At 38.4% G+C, this 24,131-nt stretch overlaps 1 protein-coding gene across 1 annotated transcript in view; it reads right to left on the bottom strand.

Moving 5' to 3' along the window:
- Positions 1-21,985, bottom strand: part of fgfrl1a (fibroblast growth factor receptor like 1a) — a 100,819-nt gene extending 78,834 nt beyond the window's left edge. The window contains exons 1-2 of the mRNA XM_066720195.1: positions 21,392-21,985; positions 19,509-19,603 (exon numbers count right to left, since the gene is read on the bottom strand). Coding sequence (XP_066576292.1) covers positions 19,509-19,572 — 64 coding nt within the window. The 5' untranslated portion in view covers positions 19,573-19,603; positions 21,392-21,985. The remainder of the gene's footprint in view (positions 1-19,508; positions 19,604-21,391) is intronic.
- Positions 21,986-24,131: the final 2,146 nt, after the last annotated feature.

Raw genomic sequence — 24,131 nt, 5'->3', positions numbered from 1 at the left:
TTTACAGGGAGGCTGCAGGTGAGAGCGCTGAGACGACGGGGCAGAGGAGCGAGGAGGCGGTTGTATCTCTTCCCTTGCAGAGGACTATGGGGAGGCAGGCGAGCTGCAAGCCTAACATCCGCACAGCTGTAGGCCGCTCAGAGAAAACATAACGCCCAGGAAAATAAACAACAGCTGGGCGGGCAGGGAGCCAAACAAATATTAACAGCTTGGTGGTGAGTCGCTTTACATAATTAAGTGGTTTTGTGTTAAAAAAAGAAATAAAAGCAGTAATTGCAAGGCCAAAGAGTGTATTTAAAGCAAAGACATAAAAATAACTGATTTATTCAATGCCCTTTGTGAGATAATGCCTTTGCAAACTCAATCCACAATACAAAAATGTTGCTTTCCATGAATGATATTCATTCCTTGAACAGTGGCTGACAGCTCATAAAACAACTCTGAATGGATACAAAAAATGGTGGTATATCTATAGCAGTGAAATTTCTCACCTTTTAAAAGGCATTCACTTATTTTGAAACGTTGGTGGTAATGTCAACGTGCATAGTTTTATTTGCTGAATTTTCCATTTTTATATATTCAATTTAGTGTTTCTGCTGACTAGTGTAACCGAAAATATCAGCATATAATAAGGCTGCCAGCTTAGGTGGGGTCCCCCAATATCATGGTCAAGTCAATCAATGACCAGTGGAGTTTTTCCAATGGAAGTTCAGCATTGTCAACTCCTACAGGAATGGTCTGCCTCCTACGCAGCAGCTGTCCCCGTGACATGGTTAGTTAAACCAGTCCCAGATTGATTTCTCTGCCAAAGCTGTAGAAAGTTCAGTTGAATAAGTCAGTGCTCTGGAGTCGGCTCTGAAGACTGGCCACAGCCGCACAGTAAACGGTACATTTTTCACTTATCCCGTCATAAAATGAAGAGCACTGTACTACTCTCAAAGTATAAATGAGGTTGCCCCAGCGATTCAAGGCAGACATGAACATTTTAAATATTGCAATTTCTGTTCTCAAAAAAGGCAACCACAAAAGACTACATAGGTAGTTCAGGTTAATATTAAAAGATTAAGATAATATTTATGACTTCAGCTGTTCTATAACAACATCCGACGAAGACTAATTTTGCTTTTCTCAAAGGAATATGCCTGTTTCGTTTTTTGCTCAACTACTGACCTTATAGGGAGCACAGTTCCATGGGGAGTGCCATTAGTCTACTGCCTCCATAGGATGCAAAAAAAGCTGCTGCAAATGCACTCTACTTTCTCATGAAGTGAACTAGATTATAGGCTTAAGTCCTAAAGAATGTAGGAAACACACCGGGGAAATAAAATCTTAATGGAAAATGCTAAATTTAATGAGTGGAGGGCAGTAAAGTTAAAAAAAAAAAAAAAAAATGTAAATCTTTATACTAACTCCCTGGAAGAATTCACATAAAAAGCAGGCAACATCAAAATCCAAGGACACAATGCTACACTTCCAAAGCCAAGTCAAACGGAGGGAAGGAGGAGGGTTAGGGTGGGGGGTGTGAACGGAAGGTTCATTCAGTAAAGTTATCTAAGCCAGCTCTGAGCTTGTTTTCTTAAAGCCCAGCCAGGCATTACTCCTGCCACCATCACATTCAATCGACCTTTTACTGCAGAACAAAACCGAGGAAGAAGTCAAAACCGCTGGAGATTTCCAATGAATACTTCAGAAAGAAGAAAAAAAAAAAAGTCATTCAACTAACTGTTGGCACTGACCTTTCAAAGTAAAGCCTGCCTTGACAGATATAAAACCTATGGCGAGCACGGGAGCTTTCTCCCTCTATTCTAAACAAGTGTGAGCCCTTACCGTCAGAACGACTTGGAAATCTTTCACTTCCGCCTTTGACTTAAAAAAAAAAAAAACTTGATTTGCCTTCATTCTAGTGGCTAGAATAGGCTATGTGGTGCTTCTCCTAGTTTTATATACAGATTACTTTGTAAAATGATTATTAGATTAGATTCATGATCTACTTTTCTTGTTTGTTTGTTTTTTGGTTTGTTTGTTAGCACAGTTTCTTAGCCACAATAATGGGAGTGTGTGTGTGTGTATGAGATTACTGAGGAATCACTGGGCAGCTCCTTCACCAATTGTGGCAAATAATGACTGAGATTAAGATAAAATCAATGCAGGAACGATAACGCAACCAAAACAAAAGTCCACTTTTTTATTTTTTATTATTTGTTTTATGTTTGGTTTAGGTTTTGTTCATGGAAAAAAGATATCAGATGATCTAAAAGACAAGATAATCACTTTAAATGCATACTATGACATTTACCAAATGTATTTTATGTCTTATGCTAGCTGAGCTCCATATGGTGTTATTGGAAGCCCTACTGATCTTTTACTGTGAGTACCTGAGGTAGTCCATTAGCAAAGCTTGTCTTGTTATAGTAAACTGACCCGCAAGTCACAGTAGCACTCCAGTTATTCTGGCAGAGACGTGTTTATCCTTTTACACACAGGAGATCAAAACGCATGTGTTTTTTCTCTTCTTTTGTCAATATTCTTTGTTGTTTTTCTTTTCTCCCTCTCTCGCTGTTATTTTTCTTCTCTCGTTGGAAGATACACCAAACCCTTAATCCTAAATCTTTCACTCCGTCGGGTTTCTCGAACTGTGCTGGAACGGTGCCTGTAGATCTTGCCTCGTCTTGCTTAAAAACAACACAAGCCTGTCTGTCCCCGGGGAAGACCACTACAGGATATGAAGAGGAACTGATCATTTTGCAGTGCATGGAAACCCAGCTCACAGATGTCAGAGGCATTACTTTTTTATTTGCTTTAAAAACAAATGTCCCCAGAAAGAGGATTCGGCTGGGGCTCCCGGCTGCAGGGTGGGCCTGGAGATCAACACGGTAAGCTCCGTTTATAAAACAACCAATTAAAGTGATTGCGCTGATCTGTGGAGATCTGTGGAAAACTTTCAATCTTGCCAAATCCATATTTTGTTTTTTTCACTTTTCCCTTCAGTCAAACAAAACCAAAGGCAAAGTTAACAGGTGCATTTCAAAGAGCGGCGCAAACATTGCACTTTCACAGTTCTCCATCAATGGCCTGGGCATCGGTGGGATGAGAGGATTTTCTTTAATCCCATAATTTAGTGGGGTGGTTCCAGGCCCCAGGGTTCCAGTTTTGTGTATTTTCCAATTACCCTGGATTTCATTTGGAAAGACACGCGACGTTCCCCCGGCCTGTTATTAATGACTTGAAAGCAAGCGGCCGGCACACAAGCTGCAGCTAGTCTGACAGCCTCCGCACACTGGACGCTGTGTGACAAACTAGAAGGTGGACCAAGGTGATATGAAACATCTCACTCGTACTTCTGAAAAGGGCCTTTCACCCTCCAGACTTTGCAGGAGTGTGAGACATTTTGCCTGGAAAAATCTATTCAGGTACAGTATACACATTGTACACATTGCTTTTTTTCCCACTTTACCTGATTGAGTTTGGTTAACGAATTTTCACCAAAACCAAGTATAAATCCAACATATAATGTGTACTGTTTTGCCTGCGTTCATTGGAATATGGTCACATTTTGAAGACTTTAACATCTCCAAAGCCTGCAAACTAATTTGTGCAAAGGGGGTGAAAGAGTTAAACTTCTTCCATGTGTGGACCTGTCACTCTTACAATGTCAGGCCTTCAGCTTTGTGTGTAAAAGAATGCTTTAATGGAGCCTAATACAGCTGTCAACAAACTCCCACTGCCATTTTTGTTTTTTTTTGCCATCTTTTTTCTTTTCCATATATGTAGACGACTTTCCCCCACAAGCATGTTTCTGACAGGGCAGAGATGATTCCTGAAAACCCTCAAACTAAATGGGAAACCTCAACTTCATAATGGCTAGAAAAGGTTGAATACATTCCTGTGTAGTGTTAAGGGTGAATGTTGCACGAGCTGATGTAACATTCATGTGTCTAAATAAATTCTGGTGAGCTTTTTGTCAATGCAGACCTCATTAGTCGTTATACAAACCTTGATTTCTTTAACTTGTTTGTGTTTAAACTGTATTGTAATTGTTTGGAGGCCTTCAAAAATAGCTTTCCCAGTGAGGGCTAAGGCTGCTCTACATTAAAAAAAATCTCAATCAAATTAAAGTGTAAGTTTCTGATTGAACACTTTCATTTTGACAAATGGTAAGAACAATTGAGAATACAGTGTGTGTCTTGTGGCAGACAACAGGAAAACATCTGAATATACAGTAGGTTAAATAATGTGCAGCACTTTCAAGACTTGAAAATGTAAGTTAGCTGTAGAAAAATCTAAGAAAACATAAAATATGATTAAATACAGATTTATGCTTTCCATGCATGAGATTATTGTTTCCCTTTAAGTTAGCAAAAAACTCACAAATTGTCATATAAAGTATCACCCAATTTAAATATGAAAGCCCATATAAAAACAGATAAAGCCATTTAGCTGTAAAACCTGCAACTCTGCCGTTTGCTTGTCTCGTCAGAGCCGATCCCGTCATCTGTAACAGTAATTGTTTTGTTTTTTCCTTCGAGACACTTAATTTCTTCTGACAGAACTATTAGGGCATGCTTCTCTAATAGATGATTCTTTGTCTCGTGTGTCTATGTCGATGAAGGAAGATGTCTTTTGCCATCTCATTATTTGGACCACAGGACCACATCCCATTCCCATCACAGTGCTAAGTACAGTCCTTGTGTGTGTTAAGGACTGAACTATTCTTTTGACAATTATTTGGTTGTCAAGTGATAAAAATTAAAAAAAACTCCTGCCTGTGAAATCGGCATTTTACATTTACTTAAAGAAATATTAAACAAAGCATTTGCATCTAATAGTTAATTTACCTCACACTGAGAAATGTCAGGATTTGCTTCCCACTCATTTTAGTAAACATCACATTCAATTTTTCATCCCTGAAGCGCAAATTGAAGCAGCTTGGTGTAATTTATCATCCATTCCTGATTAGACCACTTTTATTTATCTGTGATTTATTGTTAGATGTATCTGTGAAATGGACTGATTTATACAACTGTTGATTTCCACTGCCAGTACTGTTAAGCAACACTGCATCAATAAACCAAAATAAATAACCAGAGACAATCGCAGTATGGTGGCCAATCTCAATGCTGACCAGCTGCTTGTGTTTCCTAGCAATAAGTGTGGGTTTGAGAATACCAGCTTTTGTTATGGTTTTTAAATACAAAGTTTTTTTTGTTTGTTTGTTTGTTGCCAAAACCGAACTGGTGAAGGTTCACTTTTATTTTCTTAACAAAATCTGAAAATGTATTTTACCAAATTAAAAGCTACATTGGAAGGCTTATGAAAACAAATAGAAAACAGAAATCTGTGGTCTCTCCTTCCTGGCAAAACAATTAACTGTGGTCTAAACTGAGCAACATCACAATGGACATGAATAAGCACTCACTCCAATATTATACACAAAACCATCTAACAGATGCATCGAGTCTCCTTGCCATTTTTTTGTTTGTTTTTGTAAGTCCAAGAAGAACAAATCTATTATATTACTTGTATTTGGCAAGTCACACATATCTATTGTTTCCACTTTTAAAATAATTAATTAATTTGTGTTTCATACACATATGACCATAGTGCTAAAAGAATCGGTTTCATAAAGAACTCTAACTTGGTCACAAGAAAAATACGTTTTCTTGTATGGAAGAATACATACAATGACCACGGTTTGCTCCTCAAAAGTCTAGTAAAATCCCTAATTCAGTGATTCTCAAGTCTGGAAATTACTTACAAATTCCAGTATTTCTGTACTTATTTATTTTTCTGATAAAAGAGCTACACCCAAAGGCGGTATGCTGAACTTTTAAAACACTGAACATAAAGAAGACTTCAGTGGAAGCTGAATTGGTTTCAGGAATCAATTCATTGAATGGTTTTTGAATGTTAAGTAAATACTCTATCTTTCTGAAGAAGGACCAGAAAACCTTCTGCTTTTTTGGTTCTGTAGAAGTAGACTAAATCTGACAGGATGGAAAAGGGAACACGGGCCACTCTTTGTTACACGGTAGGTTGCATTAGACACAGAAAGCTTGATGGAGACAGACTAAGCAGTAAACAGAAAGAGAGATTGCTTATCAAGGACATGTCATGTACCATGGACTCTGGGATGGAAAAGCACAAATATCTTATTTAGAAATATATTTATGGAGGGTTTCTCAAGGCCGATGAAGCAAGGGGGACAGAAGAAAGAAAAAAAAGAAAAAAACGTATGTGACATCTGACATATATACAGCTGCTATAAAACACTGGGCCTTGACAGTAATTGACATGCAAAATCAAAAGGAAAACAAGAGGAGCTGGCTAAAGTCAGAGGGTCACTTTTCAACATCTCATTTGTAACACGGCTAAGGGAACAGCTGGGGGTGGGGGAAACTTTGCTTGTTCCTCAAAGGAAAGGAAGAGGGAAAAAAGATAGGGAAAGCTGTGGAAGAAAAACAGCCCCCAACGGAGACCTGACATGTTATTCTACTGGCCTCTGGTGAGAGGCTGGGCAGGCCGCTACCTCTGACCTGACCTCTGTCCCTAAGCCCTTTCTAATGGGATGCAGCGATGGGACTGCTGCTGCCTGCTCCAACACAGATTAAAGCCCACATCAGCACTCAGGCATAGAATAATTAGTCATTGTATCGCAAGTGTGAATTGCACATGGGCCATGGCTAGATCCTCTTTGATATAAAGTGGTAAACTTGGTCAAGAAAACCTAGTTTGCTAATCTGCTTTCTGTTTCTTAAGCTATACCAGTACCAATCCTTGCCGAATGGAGTTGCACTGTACTGCCAATTAAGTTTTCTTATATTGCCAGATAAACCCCTATTTTTTTGTAATAGAACAGGACTGTTCTACCTAAACAAGGTGGGTCACTTCCCACAGTCCCTCAATAGAGAATGCTCAACACTTTTTTCTATTAGAAAGTCAAGTTTATTTTTATGTATTTATTTTGTGTAGCGTGTCTTGGTTCGGGGGACTCTGATAATTTTGAAAAATACAAGTTCTGTTATACTTTATTAGGTTTGAGACACCTTTCCTTAAAAATCAGAGGTCGTTTTTAATAGTACCTAATGTTAAACCATTCAAAAGAGGAAAACTGCAGATCCCAGACAATTATGTTAACGGTGATTACAACATTAACTAAAATCACAGCCTTACCACCAAGTCTATTTGAACTTACTTACTGTGGAATTTGCCACCTCAGTTTATCAGAAACTTGCTAATTAAGCTAGGTGGCATACAAATTGTTCCAAAGTAAACACCAATTGAAACGGTAATAACCATTTTATGGCTCTCCCAGTTCTCTCTGCAAATCACACTTCTGTTGTTGTTTTTTTTCTTTCTAGAGGGCTGTTTCTTCATGGGGGGAATATCAACACATTCCCAACCAGGGTTTTAGTAGCCTTGCTCTGCTGCCCCTCTGTGTCCATTGTAATGCAGATTATCGGCAGTGTGCTTGCCTATATTCCTTTGCCTGCAGTGTGCCTATGCTGGGAAGCCCTTGACATCACTAGGCAACAAGTCAGTAGCCCCACGTGGTCTTTGCTGAGGTATTTACACTAGGAAATTAGATTAGGCAACTATAACAATGATTTACACACAGGCAAAACTTTGTAGTTGGCACTGAAATGAAGCAAAGAAAATAAATTAAAAATAGAAAAGAAACAACAAAAACAATAACGCAATTATGAAAACGTCCAGAGCCACTTCTTCAGTGAACAATGGGCAGTGTCTGGCTCGCACACTTGCCGTTTGCTGCTCACGTGCAAGGTGTTAAAAGCTGGGATGGAAGTACATTATCAGTAACCTAGATTTAATATCTAGACAGGCATGCAGCAGCAAACCTTAACTTCCTAGCAGAAACCCTTGCTTATATGTTCTTTACTTGGCTCATTTGTTCCCTTACTGGATTCTGTGCTATTCTACCCCTGTAGGGAAGAATAAAATCGATTTCTGCAGCATGCTGGAGCGCTCTAGTGTTACACACGACAAAGTCTGTCACCTCAATGTGGTTCACCATTGCAGGAGTTAGGAAAACACACAAGACAGCGCCAGGACTTTTCACTCGGCACAGATGGGCGCCCGCCTGCCTCGGCAGCTTGACTGTGCAGTGTTGAGTTACAATCGGTAAGAAGTTTGTACAAAACACAAAGACACTTGTTGGTAACAAATGTTTGGACTCCAGTCTTTGTCAGCAAAGAAGACAGAAGTTTTTTGTTTTCACTTGACATGATGATCGTTCCTTTCATTTTTCTACAGATTTGAAGGTTTGGTGTTTGACTTTTTTTTACAGTTTTTTCAAAAGTGTAATCTTTGGTTAAACAACATTCATTTCAAGCTAGAGACTTAATTGCTAAAAGATCAAATCCACAACAGATTTAGAAAAATAAATCAACTTCTTTATAAAACTGGATATAAGTATCAGTACTAAAAAAAAACCTGATTGAAATAATTTGATTTTGTATTTAACTGATTGAAGTGCTGGCTATGACAGTTATGTTCCAGCACGGAGGAAGGTTAGGAGTGTGCACCACGGGAGAAAATAAATAACTGTGCAGTAGTTCTTTAACGGGACAGCGAGTGTTTAAAACTAATGACTTCTGGTGAATCGAACCAGCACAAGAGGGCTGGGCTTAATAATCACTCCATTGTTCTCTGTAAATGGACCCAGACTCTGTAAACATGGCATGTAGTACTTTGGGGGGGGGGCTGAAAGGGTGGCTGTTCCACGTCTTGTTTTAACGACAGTAAATTAGGTTAATACATTTCCTCTGGCTTAACACCGGTAATAAACTTGAGGGAAGGAAAAAGGAAAGGAGAGCAAGCCGGGAACCAGGGAGTCGATTACCCACTCTAAGGGGTCTCTGAAAACATGAGCAAATGTTTCTCTTTCTCCCTCTCTCATTTCCTCCACCAGCTTTTCCTGAAGGTGCTTAGGGATACCACCCCCCTACACGGTTAAAGAGGTGCCACTTCTTGCCAGAATGTATTTGTTTAAAGATCTTTTATGCAGGAATAACCTGCTGGGATGAAATACCTGCTTCAAAGGGGGGCTCTGTGGGTGGCAGCATTAGGAGCCCCAGCAAAATCCTTAAATTACATTAAAATTTAACAGGTTTGCGGCAGGGCAGCTTACCTACGACAATAGCTCAATTGGTACCAACTCACCTCGTAGCAGCTGCCTGGCAGTGGGGCTAGAACTGCTTCCCCTTCACAGCAGCAACCTGTCCCCTCCCCCCCCCTTAGTGTCAGTAGTGACAGGGTTTGTTTCAATATATTAATTCTGCGCCTGACATGTAGTATGACACTAAAATGTTTAGTTAAAGCTGCCTTCTGTTCCTGCAGTCACACTGGGTCATCCCTCCCTCAAAACACTGCTAATTAAAGTTATTTAACTGTTATTTAAAGGTTTTATACCTGCCATAAAGTAAATCAACTCAGATTATGGAGGTTTTTTTCAACAGTAATAAGTCTAAGCTGAAAAAAGAGCTCACATTAAACAAAGAAATACTTATTTTACATAAGTTAACTATGAGGAGTGTTTGGGTATTACAGTACAAGGGACTCAGTTGCTGTAAAGTTAAAAGACTGAAAGCGGCTTTTGAGCCAAGCAGCTTGTGACTTTAACAGTCCCTGGCATGCAATATACTTGAAATTATGTTTTGCAATAAAAAAATGATGTAATTCCTCTTAAAAGTGTACATTTTCCGATCCATAGCTGTTTTCAGCTTGTACACCTAGTGATTCACAATCTGGTCTCAACGAAAGACAAGTAAGGTGCATTGCATTAATCAATCTTTAGCACAGGAAACAGCTGTACATCCCAGCAGTAAAAGAAAATACTAATTAGTTCCCAATTTTAACATTTTATGTAAAAAAATTAAAGTTTAAATATTAATCTTGTTTTTCAATAGCAGTTAAAAGAGCTATAGCATGTTAACATTCTTTTAAAGTCTTCCCAAAATGTCATTCAATCCCTGAAAAACTGCTATCAAATTGACAAGTGAATTACTTACACCTGGTGATTTATGCGTGTGTGCAGTGCTGTAACTGATCAGCTCAACCTTAATAAACGTAGTTGTACAGCACAGTAAAATGTTAAGCACACAAGGGTGTTTGAAGTCATATGGACTGCTGGCATTGAGATTAATTCATTAGTAATCCTTCTGTTGATAATCTTCTCTAACGCTTCAAAGAAAAAGCATATAGAAGAAACCACATTTTAATATAGGCCTTTCAGAGAATCATCAATCACTGAGTGCCTTTAGGCTGCTGTAAGAAAAAAAATATATCAGCTGCCGATAGAATCTTGTTCTTAAGCACACTGATATTTTAACTCTTTACAAGAGTCATTAGGGCTCTGACAGGAAGAGGTTAAGACCACAGCTAGTGCTCAAACAGAAAAACAAATGATTACAACTACAAGAAGTATTTCAGTTCAAACACCAATTCAGTCCGATTGCGATAAAGCCTTTCTCGGAATATCACAGTTGAGGATTTAGTTGTTTTCCGATGGCCTAGATTATCTGAAGCTCAGAAACCCTGCAGTCACATCTCAAAGCATACAGGCACTGCAGCTCAGGAGACCGGCCAGTCTATTCCTTCCCATTATCCCCAAAACGAAGGGTAAATGCTGCCACCGCATGTGGTGTCACACAATTAAGTGGAACTAACTTCTAAGCCAAATTGTCTTTTTACACTTAGTAATCCACTTTAATAACCACGTATGAACTGTGAGAGATCAGGAGAGAGAAGGGGGAGGGGGGCAGCATTCCTCATAATCTGTGTACAATTGCTGTGGCCCGTGGAGAGGTCTGGCTTGTTCAGGGAACAGAGGGAATACAAAAACACGAACAGATTAGGATAGTCCAAACTCCACAACCCCTAAATTCAAGTAAAACATTAAAAGTAGCTTTAAACTCCACAGCATGGCTTTTCCCTTTCTTTAAACTGAATGCCTGTACACACTGAAAGGGGATATGATCGGAAAAATTTGCTTTTTTGTTGCAGGCAGTAAACCTGCAAACCTTTAAACTTTATTCATTGACGGGGCAAACAAAGCATTCATGATGGGTCCATGGAAAAATACTCTGAAGACAGTGGTTTCCGTCTCTATTTGTTTAGCTGTGTTGCAGAAAAATTCCAGTGGCACAAAACAAGTTCACTGTTCTGTGAATAAACTGTGAAGCAACAAGTGCAATTTGTTCTTCAATTGATGGAACCTGTGAAAGCTAATTCCTTAAAAAGTAGTAGCACACTGATCACTTTTGTAAGACAGAACTTACTATTGCAAAGTCCTATTTTCCAAATCTAAAAATACATGTGGGGGGGTTGCAAGAAACACCTTGGTAAATAATTATAGGACAATTTGGTAGATTTCAATTTGTACCCTAGCACATAAGCTAGACATAAAGGCCCGACCCTGACCTGGTAAACACATTTTCTCCCACAGAGACAGAGCTGAAACAGATTCACAGAACAGACTCACCACAGCCCCCCCACCCTCAGTCCCTGTGTGGTTGTGAGCTTGATCCATCAAAATTTGTCAGGGAAAAACAAATAGTACCCTCCATCCCTCCCCCATGCCTGCACCCATGGCAGTCTGACAAGTGAAGAAAAGATTCCCTGCATTGTGTGTCACCCTAATACCTTTCTCCATATGCATTGTCTCTTTGGATTGCACCTGGATATGAATCTAAAGCAAATTGGTTCTATATAATACCGTCTTCACTGACAGTTTTCTTAAACCTATAGACAAATGAATGGAAGAAAGAAATACAAGTTTCCACTATAAAAGCCAGGTTGTATTAAGCCAAACTGAAAACTATGTGTAGTTCCACCTTAAGAAGGACTATGTTTTCATTATATATAGAGGATATACCAGGCCTTATGTTTGACTCAGACATCAACTCAAATATTCAACAGTCAACAGAGACACAACAGTCTTAAACACACGGGACATCAGTGGAATAGTCACTTATAAGGAATATCTGTACAAGCCATAACCCTTTTAAAGCATCACTTCAGGTTGGGCCTGGAAAAGCGCTGATCGAAAACCCATACTTAACAAGGGAAGAAGGGGAAATCAAACTGAAATATGCGACTACGATCCAAATAGCCTTCAATCCACTACATGTAAAGTTCATATGTATTTATATTTTCCACTGGAAAATGTATCAGAAACAAAAGAGTACAGTAAATATTTTACCAGAAAATTATGCGGTTTGCCTTGGTCTTCCAATATCACCCATGAAAGGGTTCTCTCCACTATGACCTTTGCCTGAACTCATGGGCTACAATCAGGTGTAGCAGTTAAATGCCACAGAAACCTTCCCTATCCTTCCTCAGAGTGCATGAGTCTTAGAACAACCCCAGATAACCCAGCCCAGTCTGGTTCAACCTAATCAGTTTCTTAATCTATTAAACTGCTTCAGGTTGTCTTTCACAGGGCTTTGAGCTGATAAGATTCGTCCAGCTTGGTCAAGCAAATATGGCTTTATGTCCATTTAGTCAGGAACAATGAACAAACTCATTCACAACATTGTTAGGTCACAATAAACCAATATGTAACCTTGTCAGGCATGAGGCTTGGCTTTTATCTATTAACCAACTTTGTGTCATTTCTATAACTTACACCTAACCAAAGTGACTAAACACCAGCATTAGCCCAATAATTGCTGGTCATATACAGCTCTGGAAACCACTTAACATTGATTTCTGAACTTGGAGTGGTCTCTTAATTTTTTCCAGAGCTGTATTTTACTCATCCTTTTTCTACATATATTGTCAAAAACACAATATACCAGTGTGACTTTGTTGTGGTCAATTACGTGAAGGTTGTTTTTGACAGAAAGCTCTTTTCCACAATTCAAAAGGTTAATTGGGAGCCATTACATTTTCAAAGACACAGTGTGACACGCAAGACATCCCATTGACTAAGTTATTATAAACGGGGATCATTATTACTTGATTTCTTAGCAGACACCCTTATCCAGGGTGACTTATCACATTTACCAATTTATACAGCTGGGCATTTACTGGAACAATCTAGGTAAAGGACCTTGCTCAAGGGTACAACAGCAGTGCCCCCCACCTGGGATTGAACCCACGACCCTCCAGAGTCCAGAGCCCTAACCTCTACTCCAGACTAATATTGTTGTAGGAAGTTGGTGTGTTTTTGCCTGTTGGCTGGTTGGTTTATTTGTCTGAAACGACTCGGACAAAAACAAACAAACAAATAAATAAATAAATGGCTCCAGACAATTGCAGTGGTGTTTAAAGACAACATTGCAGTGCAAGGTTGCATTCCAGGAGCAGCAAGCAACAGGAAACAAAGTCATAAAAGTGTCCTGTGCCGTTTGTCATGAGGAGTAGCCTCCAACTGAGACACAGCGAAGAATCTCCTTCAGAAACTGGCTCTGTGTGCTGCTCTGTGGAGCTTCAAGGAGCCAAAACATCATTTCATTCACAAGTTGTCAAAACCAGCTTTACTAAGGACTTGTAGAGGGCTGTGAGTGGTGACACCAAAGGTTTTATATAAGGGGCTGAGGCACATCTGTCCTTTAAAAGTGGAATCCAGCTTAAAGAAATAGAAGAAAACACCAGCCCTAAATCTCAGCTTTCTGGTAAAAGTGTGAGACTTTACAGGGTATGGTTGGCTGGTTCTTTTAATGTCCTTTACTTTTATATTGTGCTTTAGTTGAAAGTTTAGTTGAAACATTCAAGGAATAAATTATGACAACAAAGCCTGCTCAAATGAGGGCAAACTTGTAAACAAAGCCAATGAATGTTTTCAATACGTTTGTTTTATTTATTCATCGTGTACCACCGACTGCCAGGGCCTATATTTTTTATTTGCTATCATCAGTGATGTTCTACATAAGCTGTTAAGTTTTAATAGGACACTTTTAAAGCTTCAACCGCTTTAGCAGCCACTTAAGTTTTCAGCACACAAAAAAAAAAAAACTTTAATCAAAACCATTCTGTGGTTGGGATATGAAATCCCATAAGTCTCTCTTGTAATGATTAAATTATTGGAAGAACACAAATTCCACAAAGATCATCATACGGATTATTGCAAGCTTTGCATTTCTGTTCAAAAAGGTATTAGGTTAGAAGGGGGACATTTTGTTAACTTTACACCTAAACAACTGATCTTATCCAAGGATGAGCAGACGTTCGCTTTTAAATTACTGACGTCAGCCACTAAAGGCATTTTATAAACCTCATTAGTCTTAAACTCACTTGAGCTCGCGACGTTTCAGACACTGCACAAACCGTAGGGTCTCTTGTTTAAAAACAATGGTGCATGGTGGAAAATACTTGTCATCTTACATCAACTCAACGTTCCACATGGGTTAAGAACTACAGACAAGAAATCACAAATCTTTTTTTTTAATAGGAGGCAGCACAGGCATATTCTCCAGGGCGTTTTACATACTCAGCAGATTTAAATGTAATTTAAAATGAAAGTTGCAATGTATGATACTGCTTTAAGTTTTTGTTATGTTTTGTCTTTGACCTAACAAAGATGTCAAATTCTTCATAATCTTTGAATACTCTTTTGCTATGTGCCTGTTCTTCTGTTTTTTAAATGTTTTCATATATTTTTTTGTTTTTGTTGAATGCTTGTTTTAATGTTCGCTACCTATAGCAGTTTCCCTTTTTTGTCACCTCCACAAAAAATCTATTCTGATATTATTAATTCCTTGATCCTCTGGGATCAACATTAAAACCTGCAAATAAAACAAGTCAAACAAATCATTTGAAAGCTTTTCTTTTTTTTGTGTGTGCAATTCCACCTCATCTCTATACTTAATTCCCCAGTTTGCATATACTCAGAATCTAGCTCCAATACCACATGGAGGATGTTGCCTGGAGTTATTAGCTAAAGTCTTTCCTACAAATTGGAAATAGTTTAATGAAATAATTAGGTTATGTTGTCCTCTTTACACGAGAGTCTGTCATAGTGGAATTGGTGGTACAACGGCAGGGCTGTATAATCAAAATGACTGCAGAGTTCAAATAAGGCTGTTTATTTGAGTTTGTAAGACAGCAGCATGTACACAAATCCACACACTTTCTCAGCTAGTTTCAAAACATGCAATAAAAGGTCCAGGCAGAACTGTGTACATCTGACACTAGAAGTAAAGAAATAACTCCACATATATAAGCAATATTACAGCAAGATCATTATTTTAAACACAAAGACAGAATATATATCCTTTTTGCTCTTATATTTAGTACGTCACCCGGGACAAGGGCGTCTGCTAATAAATAAATAAATAAATAAACATTATTATTAATATCCAAAATGCATTTTGTACATCCAGCTACAGCTCAGACAGGTCTCAGGCACTTTGCTCTGGCTGTACTGTGCCGTTAATACTGTGAATTTCTCACCCTCTGGTAAAACACAATACTGATTAACAGTTTATATTAAATCCACAAGTTAAACCCATTTCCACGTAGGTGATAAAAGTTGTTGGACCAAGAACCATTTTCTCCTTTTGTTCGTTATTACTTCTATATTTGTGCAATAGTCCTATTCAATTGAATGCATTCTCTTTTTGCATTTCTTATTTAGTGATGTGACAGAACGTTTATAGAATGCACCATCATGGAATTTCTGAACATGTTGTATTCTTTCTAAGGTTATTCATTTTTTTAACGACTCCCACTGGAATTGTTGTTAAAAATAGTTTCCTGGAAATGTAATTGAAGTGTCACAGATACATTAAGTGATATATGAGCCATTAACTGCTATTATTAATCCAAAAAATATTTGATACATACAGGGCTTATGATATTGAGTACTTGAATTTTATGAAAGCCTTTCACAAGGTATCTGAGAAGCAATTAAGGTTTAATCTCAAAGCTATAGGAAATATAGTTGCTAGATTGATACACAACTGCCTTAGCACAGGAAACAGAGATCAAGTTTAGCAATGTAATAACTGGTGCAGGTGATGTGAAAGGTGATGTCCCACAAGGATTGGTGCTGGGAATGTTGTTATCCTGAATAGGTGTAAACAGCACAGACCAGAGTAGAAATAGCCATCTAGTTACATTTGCTGATCTAATGAAATTTGGGCAAAATCCAACACTGTTGGTTGGAAGGTATATGTCAAATTAAGTTAAATATAGAAAATGTTTTGCATGTAGCTACAAAAAGACCTGGCATATAATACCTGGTATTCATAATAAATACATAGAAAAATAGAAAAAAACTCTTAGGCATTGTAGTAGATGTTAGCTTTCTCTAAGCACTTAAGAAGAAGCATGGAGTGTGCTGAGTTCAGTCATTTGAGATTCAAATTAGGATGAAAAAGGGTGGAAACAAAATTGGTGAGTCTAAGATAACATTGTTTTTTTTTTTATATTTAAAGGCCAGGATCATGCATAACTCAGCTGGTGACTATGATAAAATCAAGTGTACAGGAATAATTTAATTTAATGGGCTGTATGACTTGTGTTTCATCATAAATGTGTATGTTCTGATATTGTAGGTTTAAAGTTATTGGGTGAAAGCCTATATATAGAGTTAATAACTTTACAAAATGACATCTATATATGAAGCAGACCCACAGTACCATGTTGGACTCCTGCAAAACTCCAGCACTGATATTATGATAAATGAAAGTATGTTTTCGTTATGATTTTATCCAATTAGCACCAGTTCAAAGGTATGAGGAAAACCGAAAGGGGGCGTCATCACAATTCTTCAGATTGCTCCTCCTTAAATTGATGGCTTCTGACATTACGAGTTGCAGTCTCTCACAGAGCCCTTTGACAAGCTAGCAAATCATCCTACAGGATTAGCGTTTGACAGCTTCATGTAGCAGTCCACAAATCAGGCCTTCAAAAAGCTCTGTACTGCTATGCAGCTGACAACAGATGTTATGTCAAAAGAAGCTGGGTAGGGCCTTTTGTTACAGCCAATTTGCAGCAGGAGCACCACTGCATAAAACAATTAACTAAAGAAATCAAAGAGGAGGGAAAGTGTTTTCTTTCAAAACTGTATGCAAATAAAGCTTATAAATCCTCTGTGCAATCAAAGGCTGCTTTCAAAAAGTGGAATTTATGTCTTGGAAAACTGGCCTAAGCAGCTGCAGTACAGCATGGGTGATGAAACACAACTTGCCGTGAACTTTATAATACAGGGCAGGAAACGGGGAGAAATCTGCCTCCTGGGGAAAATCTTTCAGGTTTCTTAGATCCAAAAGCACAGCACTGAGGTGACTGCAGAGAAGAGGAAGCTGACTAAAACAAGACTGTCTGCGTCTTGTCCACATACAATAATCGTTTGCTAGATACTCTCACTGGTAAATGTGAGTGGAAAGAAAAGTCACTGGTGAGCGAATATGGTGGATGGGCTAGATTGGGAATGTGTCAAGGAATGGCGCTCTCCACAAAAAGAGAAATAAACACATTGACAGATAAAACTCAGCAAGAGTAGAGTGCAGCCTTTTAATACTTAGGAATATTGTCATTTTCTGGTGACAGCATCTAAAAGAAGTAAAGGCCTCTCGTGTCCTCACATGGGGACAATCTTTACAGATTGCTGTGCCATGCAGTTCTGTTTTTATAGCTTTCACCTAATCTGCCACCATTTCAGGTTTATTTCATTCCAGAGTCATATCTGAGTGGTCATCTTAATTTGGGTGGGAGTTTGCATAGTAAAGCATGCAAAAATGACGACACTGGCACTGAAATGCATCAGAAATGAAAAACAAAACAACAAAATCACAAAGCCTTCAGAGATAAACTGCTTTTTTAATTTTTGGAAGGCAAACCTCTGCCTTCACTTCCTTTTCAAACGACTTAGTGTAACACACGGAACAGCAGCCAGATACACCCCGATCACATTTACCTATCTGATCAAAAGCAGGATTCTTCAGAATAAAATAAAATCCAGTCTGGCAATGGACCGTGCATAAGCCATAAGATATCATCTGGACTGCTACTTGTATGTTCACACAAACTCATCTTTTCCCTTGTCATTTTCCTGCTTGGTAGTAAATCTGCAGCATTGCATGTCAAACAAAAGTAATTGCCAACCTAATCTGATTTGTTTCCAAATTTTGTTTACTTTTAGTTTAGCAATAAAACAAAGCCCAGTCATTCCTCTGAACGCATCATTGTGCAAAACTTTGCGATGCAATCTGCGTAGGCACCATCTCACAGAGTGGGGAGCAGGGTGTTGTGTCTGAACGGCACGGCCGAGGAAGCGTAGAAGTCTACAATGATCCTGTCACCGTGGCCCAGGACTCCTTTCTTACACCCTTACCAGATGAACAGATTAATTCTCTTTTCTTTAGGATTAGGGGATGCTTCAGTTCACAAAGATATATTTTGCATTCGAACAGGACGCAAGTGCATTTTGTTTTGCACAAGTGTAACACACAGCAGCTTAGATTTCCCTGTCTGTTGTTATCCCTCATCATACTTCACTGCACGCACACTAAAGCAATTTCAAGCCCCTATATGAGGGCTTGTCTATACATTTGACACCACCTTGAACTAGGCTTAAAAAAAGGTCAGTTACATGATGGGATCTGTGATCTGCAGCCTTATAAAAGTCTGTCAGAAGCTGTGATTGCTACAAATAACACAGAGGGCAGTCCAGTTGTCAAAACACTGAACCACAAAATGGGGAGAAGCAACTATCACACAATATTTTCTGAAGCATGCTGAACAGGTGTCCCAGAAGCCTTGAGGTCAACTGAAATGGGGGAACAGGGGATACGTTCGCAGTCAGAGAGCTGAAGATGGTGTTTGCTCACTGTGTTTACCTGCGACTTTTTCAACTAATTTTATACAGAATATTAAGATTTCGGCACAACGACACAAAGTAAAGGAACATTGTAACTTTTACTTCACACGTTAACCTCTCCACGCACCATCCCCCAACAGTCCCACCCAATACACACCGAACTTCTCATCTGGCATTGATAACTGTTTAAGAAAAAATAGCTGGGTGTCAAGACCTGTGGCTTGTGTATTTGTGTCCATCCCTTGGGAGTGTGATTGGTTTGTTTGTTTGATTTTGCTATTGGAAAAGCACACAGAGCAAGAGCTGAAAGGGATTAAGGGCGAGGAGAAGCTCTCAGGATCTTCGGAGGAATGCCATTGTTGATTCTGGGGTTTGTTTCATTTAAGGCGTCTAGTTTTCCCTCTCTTCCTTCTGCTGAGAATTGGAAGCTATCTGAGAATTTCTACACATAAACAACAAGTCCATATGACTAGACACAATTTGCATGGCATCCCTATCTTGGCATTCTATCAATTTTATCTTCTGTTGGTTTCTTTTCTATACGTCAAGTCGGAGAAAGACAAATGGAGTGAACTAGTGAAAGCAAGAGAAAATGCAGCATAACAAGAAGAAAGAAAAGTTGTAGTATTTATTTTCATGAGAGGGACAAGCAACACAGCAGTGACCAGACAGATTCTTTACACCACAACATGCACATTCACAGAAAAAGGTTTTCACTTACCCCTTGCGCAGTCTGAGAATACAATAATCTCCAAAATAAGCAGCGCAATCTGTAAAAGTCCCATTCTGACACTGGACAACTTCTGTTTTTCTAATCTAAAAAGTGACAAGCAGAATTCTCCTAAGCAACTTTGAAAACATAAAAATCATAATAACAATATGGCAATGAAACACTTTTTAATCTTAACATCTTGGCTCCAAAGTGAACAATCAATACAAACAAGAAAACAGCTTATTAAACACTGCATTAACACCCAAACACAATCATTTCCCAATATTTGTGATTGAATATCTGGAATTCAGCTAGCAGTAGTAAAAATACAACACTGAAGTACTGTACATAATATGTAACAATAAAATGAGTCTAACATGCTAAAATTGCCATGCAGCCTACCCTGACTCTAATAGCTGAGAATCTTACTGGCAAGTAGACTTCAGTGGGAGAAAGCAAATGGGTTTTATTAATAAAATTAATTCAAATTAGCTTTTTATTTTGTCCACATGTTACTCTGTTTCTTGTTAACCATGTTATTTTTCCTTTCTTTAAAACAAAAAAGACAGATCAAGATTGATAACTTCATGTCACCCTTCATCATCATCATCATATAATAATAATAATAATAATAATAATAATAATAATAATTATTATTATTATTATTATTATTATAGGATCTGTGCAATCATGCCTGTAGCTAACCTTATTAACATGTAATGATTAATAACAGCAACATATGCCAGAGTTGCCAACTAATTCAGCTAATATGTATATTCATGCTAATTAAAATGTTAATCTCCTAACAGTATTTTAAAGAGATTAAATTAATTTATTGACAACATCCATGATAAACTCAATAAAATGTGTTTGGCTCCACTTCAAACAATCAAAGAGTAAGTACCTCACTGATTTTCACGCAAATACTAATGATTAAAAATACACTTTCTTAATGTAATCCAAATTTCTGATGCTTGTTCCATAAACTAACACATTTTGAAGTATTTTCTTCTTGCCCAAGGGACTCAAAACAATCTAGCGATTCCATTCAAAAGGCAAGTAATTGCACATTGTCATTAGGTACTAATTTGCAGTGAAAGCTCTTTAAAAGGCATGAAAAAGCATAATCCTGCTTTGAGATGTTGCTGCTTTAGGCGCAACCAGCGTGAACCCGCTTTGGAGATCTGCTCCCCATTGTTGTGTACATCTGGGAGCGCAGATTTGTACAAACGTGCAAGTCTATTAAAGTTCTGCTTTTTAATTTGGGTTTGTATAAGTCAACAGTAATTCAAGCAGATTGCTTTAAACATGCAATCTTTTCAAATTAACCCCGCATGAACCCTAAAGGTATCGTTTCATTGCTCAAAAATAGGTGTGATGCATTGCATGTGTTTCACTCCTCCAGTTATAGCATAATTAGCTATAACCGTTACATGCTGAATACAGTGCAAAGTTAAAATATAAATGTATTAATTGTAGGCAACAGTTTGTATGCAGTTAATCTATAGAAAAATGCAAAAACTTACAACATATATTACAAGATGATATATTCCATCTGCTACTGTATAAATGCCTTTATTGCCACTGCTTACAAAATGTTAACTATCATGAAACTTATCTGTTATTATTAGTATTATTATTAAGACCCCAATTGTTTTAATTGTTCCCCCCAAAAGTTGATACATTCATATTTAAACATAATGGTAAATCAATTAAAAACACACAGCCTCACTGTAACCAGTCCCTTTTAAAAATCTAAAACTGTAGGTTTGTAGGCTATCTGTCCCTAGTGATGCTGACTTCTTGGATGCATTAAAACTCCCTCTTCCATATATTTATGACACAGAGCATCCCTTATTCAATGAACACCGATGCAACTGAACAGGACTTACCTGCAGTTACACACAGTTGTACTTCAGCTCGAGTTCTTCTGCCACGCAATACAGGAGTCCCATATTTAATACACTCCCTGCACAGCCTGATCAAATAAATCCCTTTATTTCTCCCGATCCATGTGCTTCCCGTTGATCTCCAGTCACAACTCTTCCGCCAGAAAGGAGAGCAGCCTGCTACCCCAGACTGGACTCCTACAAAACAGCAACTGCCCGTGCTGATCGCCAAACCCCACGACTTGTTGAACAGTGTGTCCTCCTCTCCTTACGCATATGTCCTTAAAATATAGGATTTCCCACTCGCTCGCATGCACGGAAAAGATAAGTTAGAAATAGCCTCCGAAGAGCAGCCAAGACATGTCCAATAACTGCGCCTGTGAGTCCAATGTGCGCTCCCGGCTTCAGCTGAGCTTCTCTCCCTGCTGCCTGTTATTGGGCAGGATCTGCAGGCTCAGCACTCATGAATGTGTAGGGTGAAATCTCCGGGTGTCGGTATCTCTCTTTCCAAGTGGGTATTGGAGACAAAATCCCGCAAATGCTGGTGTCGCAGTGGTGCCAGCTCTGCTGCAGCCCCGCACACAGAGCAGCGCTGCCGAGGCGCCGCGGTCCGGCCCCGCTCCCAACTTTCCACCAATCAGAAAGAAGGAATCAACTTTTGACCAATCAGGGGGAAGGGATCGTGATCGGCGTTCGGGACTTAACTCTTTAGGATTGTTACGCAGTTAACATGGCTTTGTGCTTGCATGTGATGTGCAGTTGTAGTTTTGCACACATTTGTCTACAACACACCTTTCCTTCACACTTAATAATAATAATAATAATAATAATAATAATAATATACATTTGGATAATTCGGCTTGTTACTGCGCAATTGTAAATCGAATTGACTAGCTGTTTCACTAGGAATACTGTATTATTGCAAGTTCTTTTTCCCAAATCCCACATTGGCTGTTTTGCTCAGATTTCGGATAATCCGATTTGTGACGCACTGAATCAGCATTACCACAATAGCAGTCATACATCAAAGTCGGAAATTTAGTTTTAATTCATGAAACAGAAATATGGACACCCAGGTAGAAGATTTACATATTAAGACGCAGGTTATAACTCAAATATTATGATGATGTTGATATTATTATTATTATTATTATTATTATTATTATTATTATTATTATTATTGTTTATCTGTAATTGACCGAATATGTGTGGTTGTCATTATGAGTCGGGAAATCAAAGTGGAATTGTTAGTAAGGCTTTGCTCGATTTTTTTATTTTTTTCATGTTCATTAGAAAGTATTTTCTGTATTTGGACTACTTGTAAAACATATTTTCTTGTAATATTTTTCTAGGCTGATATGCCCAATAGATATGTTGTCATAATATAATATATTGCTAATGTACTAGCTCGTTTAACTAAAGGGTACAAGTACTGTTATGAACTTCAGGGCATTCTGCACAGGTCGTTATAACACATCACCATTCAAACTCTATTCGGTGATTGTATTAAGTTAATTTTCCATATTAATTTCAAGTAATATGTAAAATCTATATTTCCTCCCATTAATAATAGGTTTCTAATTTTGTCTATATGTTTCTCCAGCCCCCTGACATAAAGATGGTGAAATATTGTTGGAGGTGCTTTACAGAAGAGTAAAGAAAATTGCCTGGCGCACATAAATGTGCTCTGGGAGATTATTAAATGTAAATGGGCAGCAAATGAGAGTCTGATACACTTGTGTGATGCAACAGGTAGGTTTAATCTGACAATGTGTTTAGGGTCATCACTGTGCTGAAAAAATAACCAGACATTGAAAGAGCATTGACTCTATCTCCTTTTCTGCACCAGCAAACCGAAGAAAAACAGGAATCGGGAGTTCGGAGAGTTAGTTAAGTGAAGATAAAGACTTTTGATAAATCCCTATGCCTTCTCTTTTAGGCCTATATTTTGTCCTCATTTGATCTCAGTCACTCATAAATGTATTCGGCTCAGTCCCTCAGAGCAATCTTCCCTGATTCTCCTCTGCCATCAGCTTTGTATGACATTCCTGTCCTAACTCCAGCCTGCTGGAAAAGTGACCAGAACAAATATCAGATGTCACAAGTGGCATGATAACCAAATGAAATGTAGTGACTGTGTCAGCATGTGGTTCTCTCCTTACTGTAGCTCAGGGTGGCCTTGTTGAAGCTCAGAGGATGGCATTGCTGAAACTCAGAGGATCTCTTCACAGTACCTCTAAGATTCAAACAGTTTTTAAGATGGAGAGATTTCTGAAAGAAACAGAAGCAGAGCACAACAGTGTTACATATACACTAACACTGCCCAGGCTAATATACTCTCGACACTTTGCAATAAGAGTGCTGAAAAGACACACAACAAAGGCCAAGCAAAACCACTATTCAGCTATTTACAGCAACACATAAATAATCTACTTATTCAACAGTCCTAGTGTCCTTTGCACATATTTAGATGGCAAGACGAAGTCTAGACTACTAGAGCTGCCCACCCTGTACAAGAGCCCTACACACTGCAGCAAGTGCCATCAGGCACACTCACTATAATACAGTATGATAACAGGTTAAACTTTTGCAGCAAAGTCATGTTACCCATTATTACTCAGTCTGGCCTTCATTGAAATAAGGTTATAAAAGAGCTAAAGCTGAAGCCATTTCTTTCATTCTTTCTTTCTATTTAAACTGCGTTCCTTTGTATTCTGACTGAGACGGAAATTCAGTTTGTAAA

The sequence above is a fragment of the Amia ocellicauda genome, chromosome 13, assembly GCF_036373705.1.
Source record: "Amia ocellicauda isolate fAmiCal2 chromosome 13, fAmiCal2.hap1, whole genome shotgun sequence".
Classification (NCBI taxonomy): Eukaryota; Metazoa; Chordata; class Actinopteri; order Amiiformes; family Amiidae; genus Amia; species Amia ocellicauda.
Note: the sequence above shows the minus strand (reverse complement) of the source record. Positions and strands in the feature narration are given on the sequence as shown.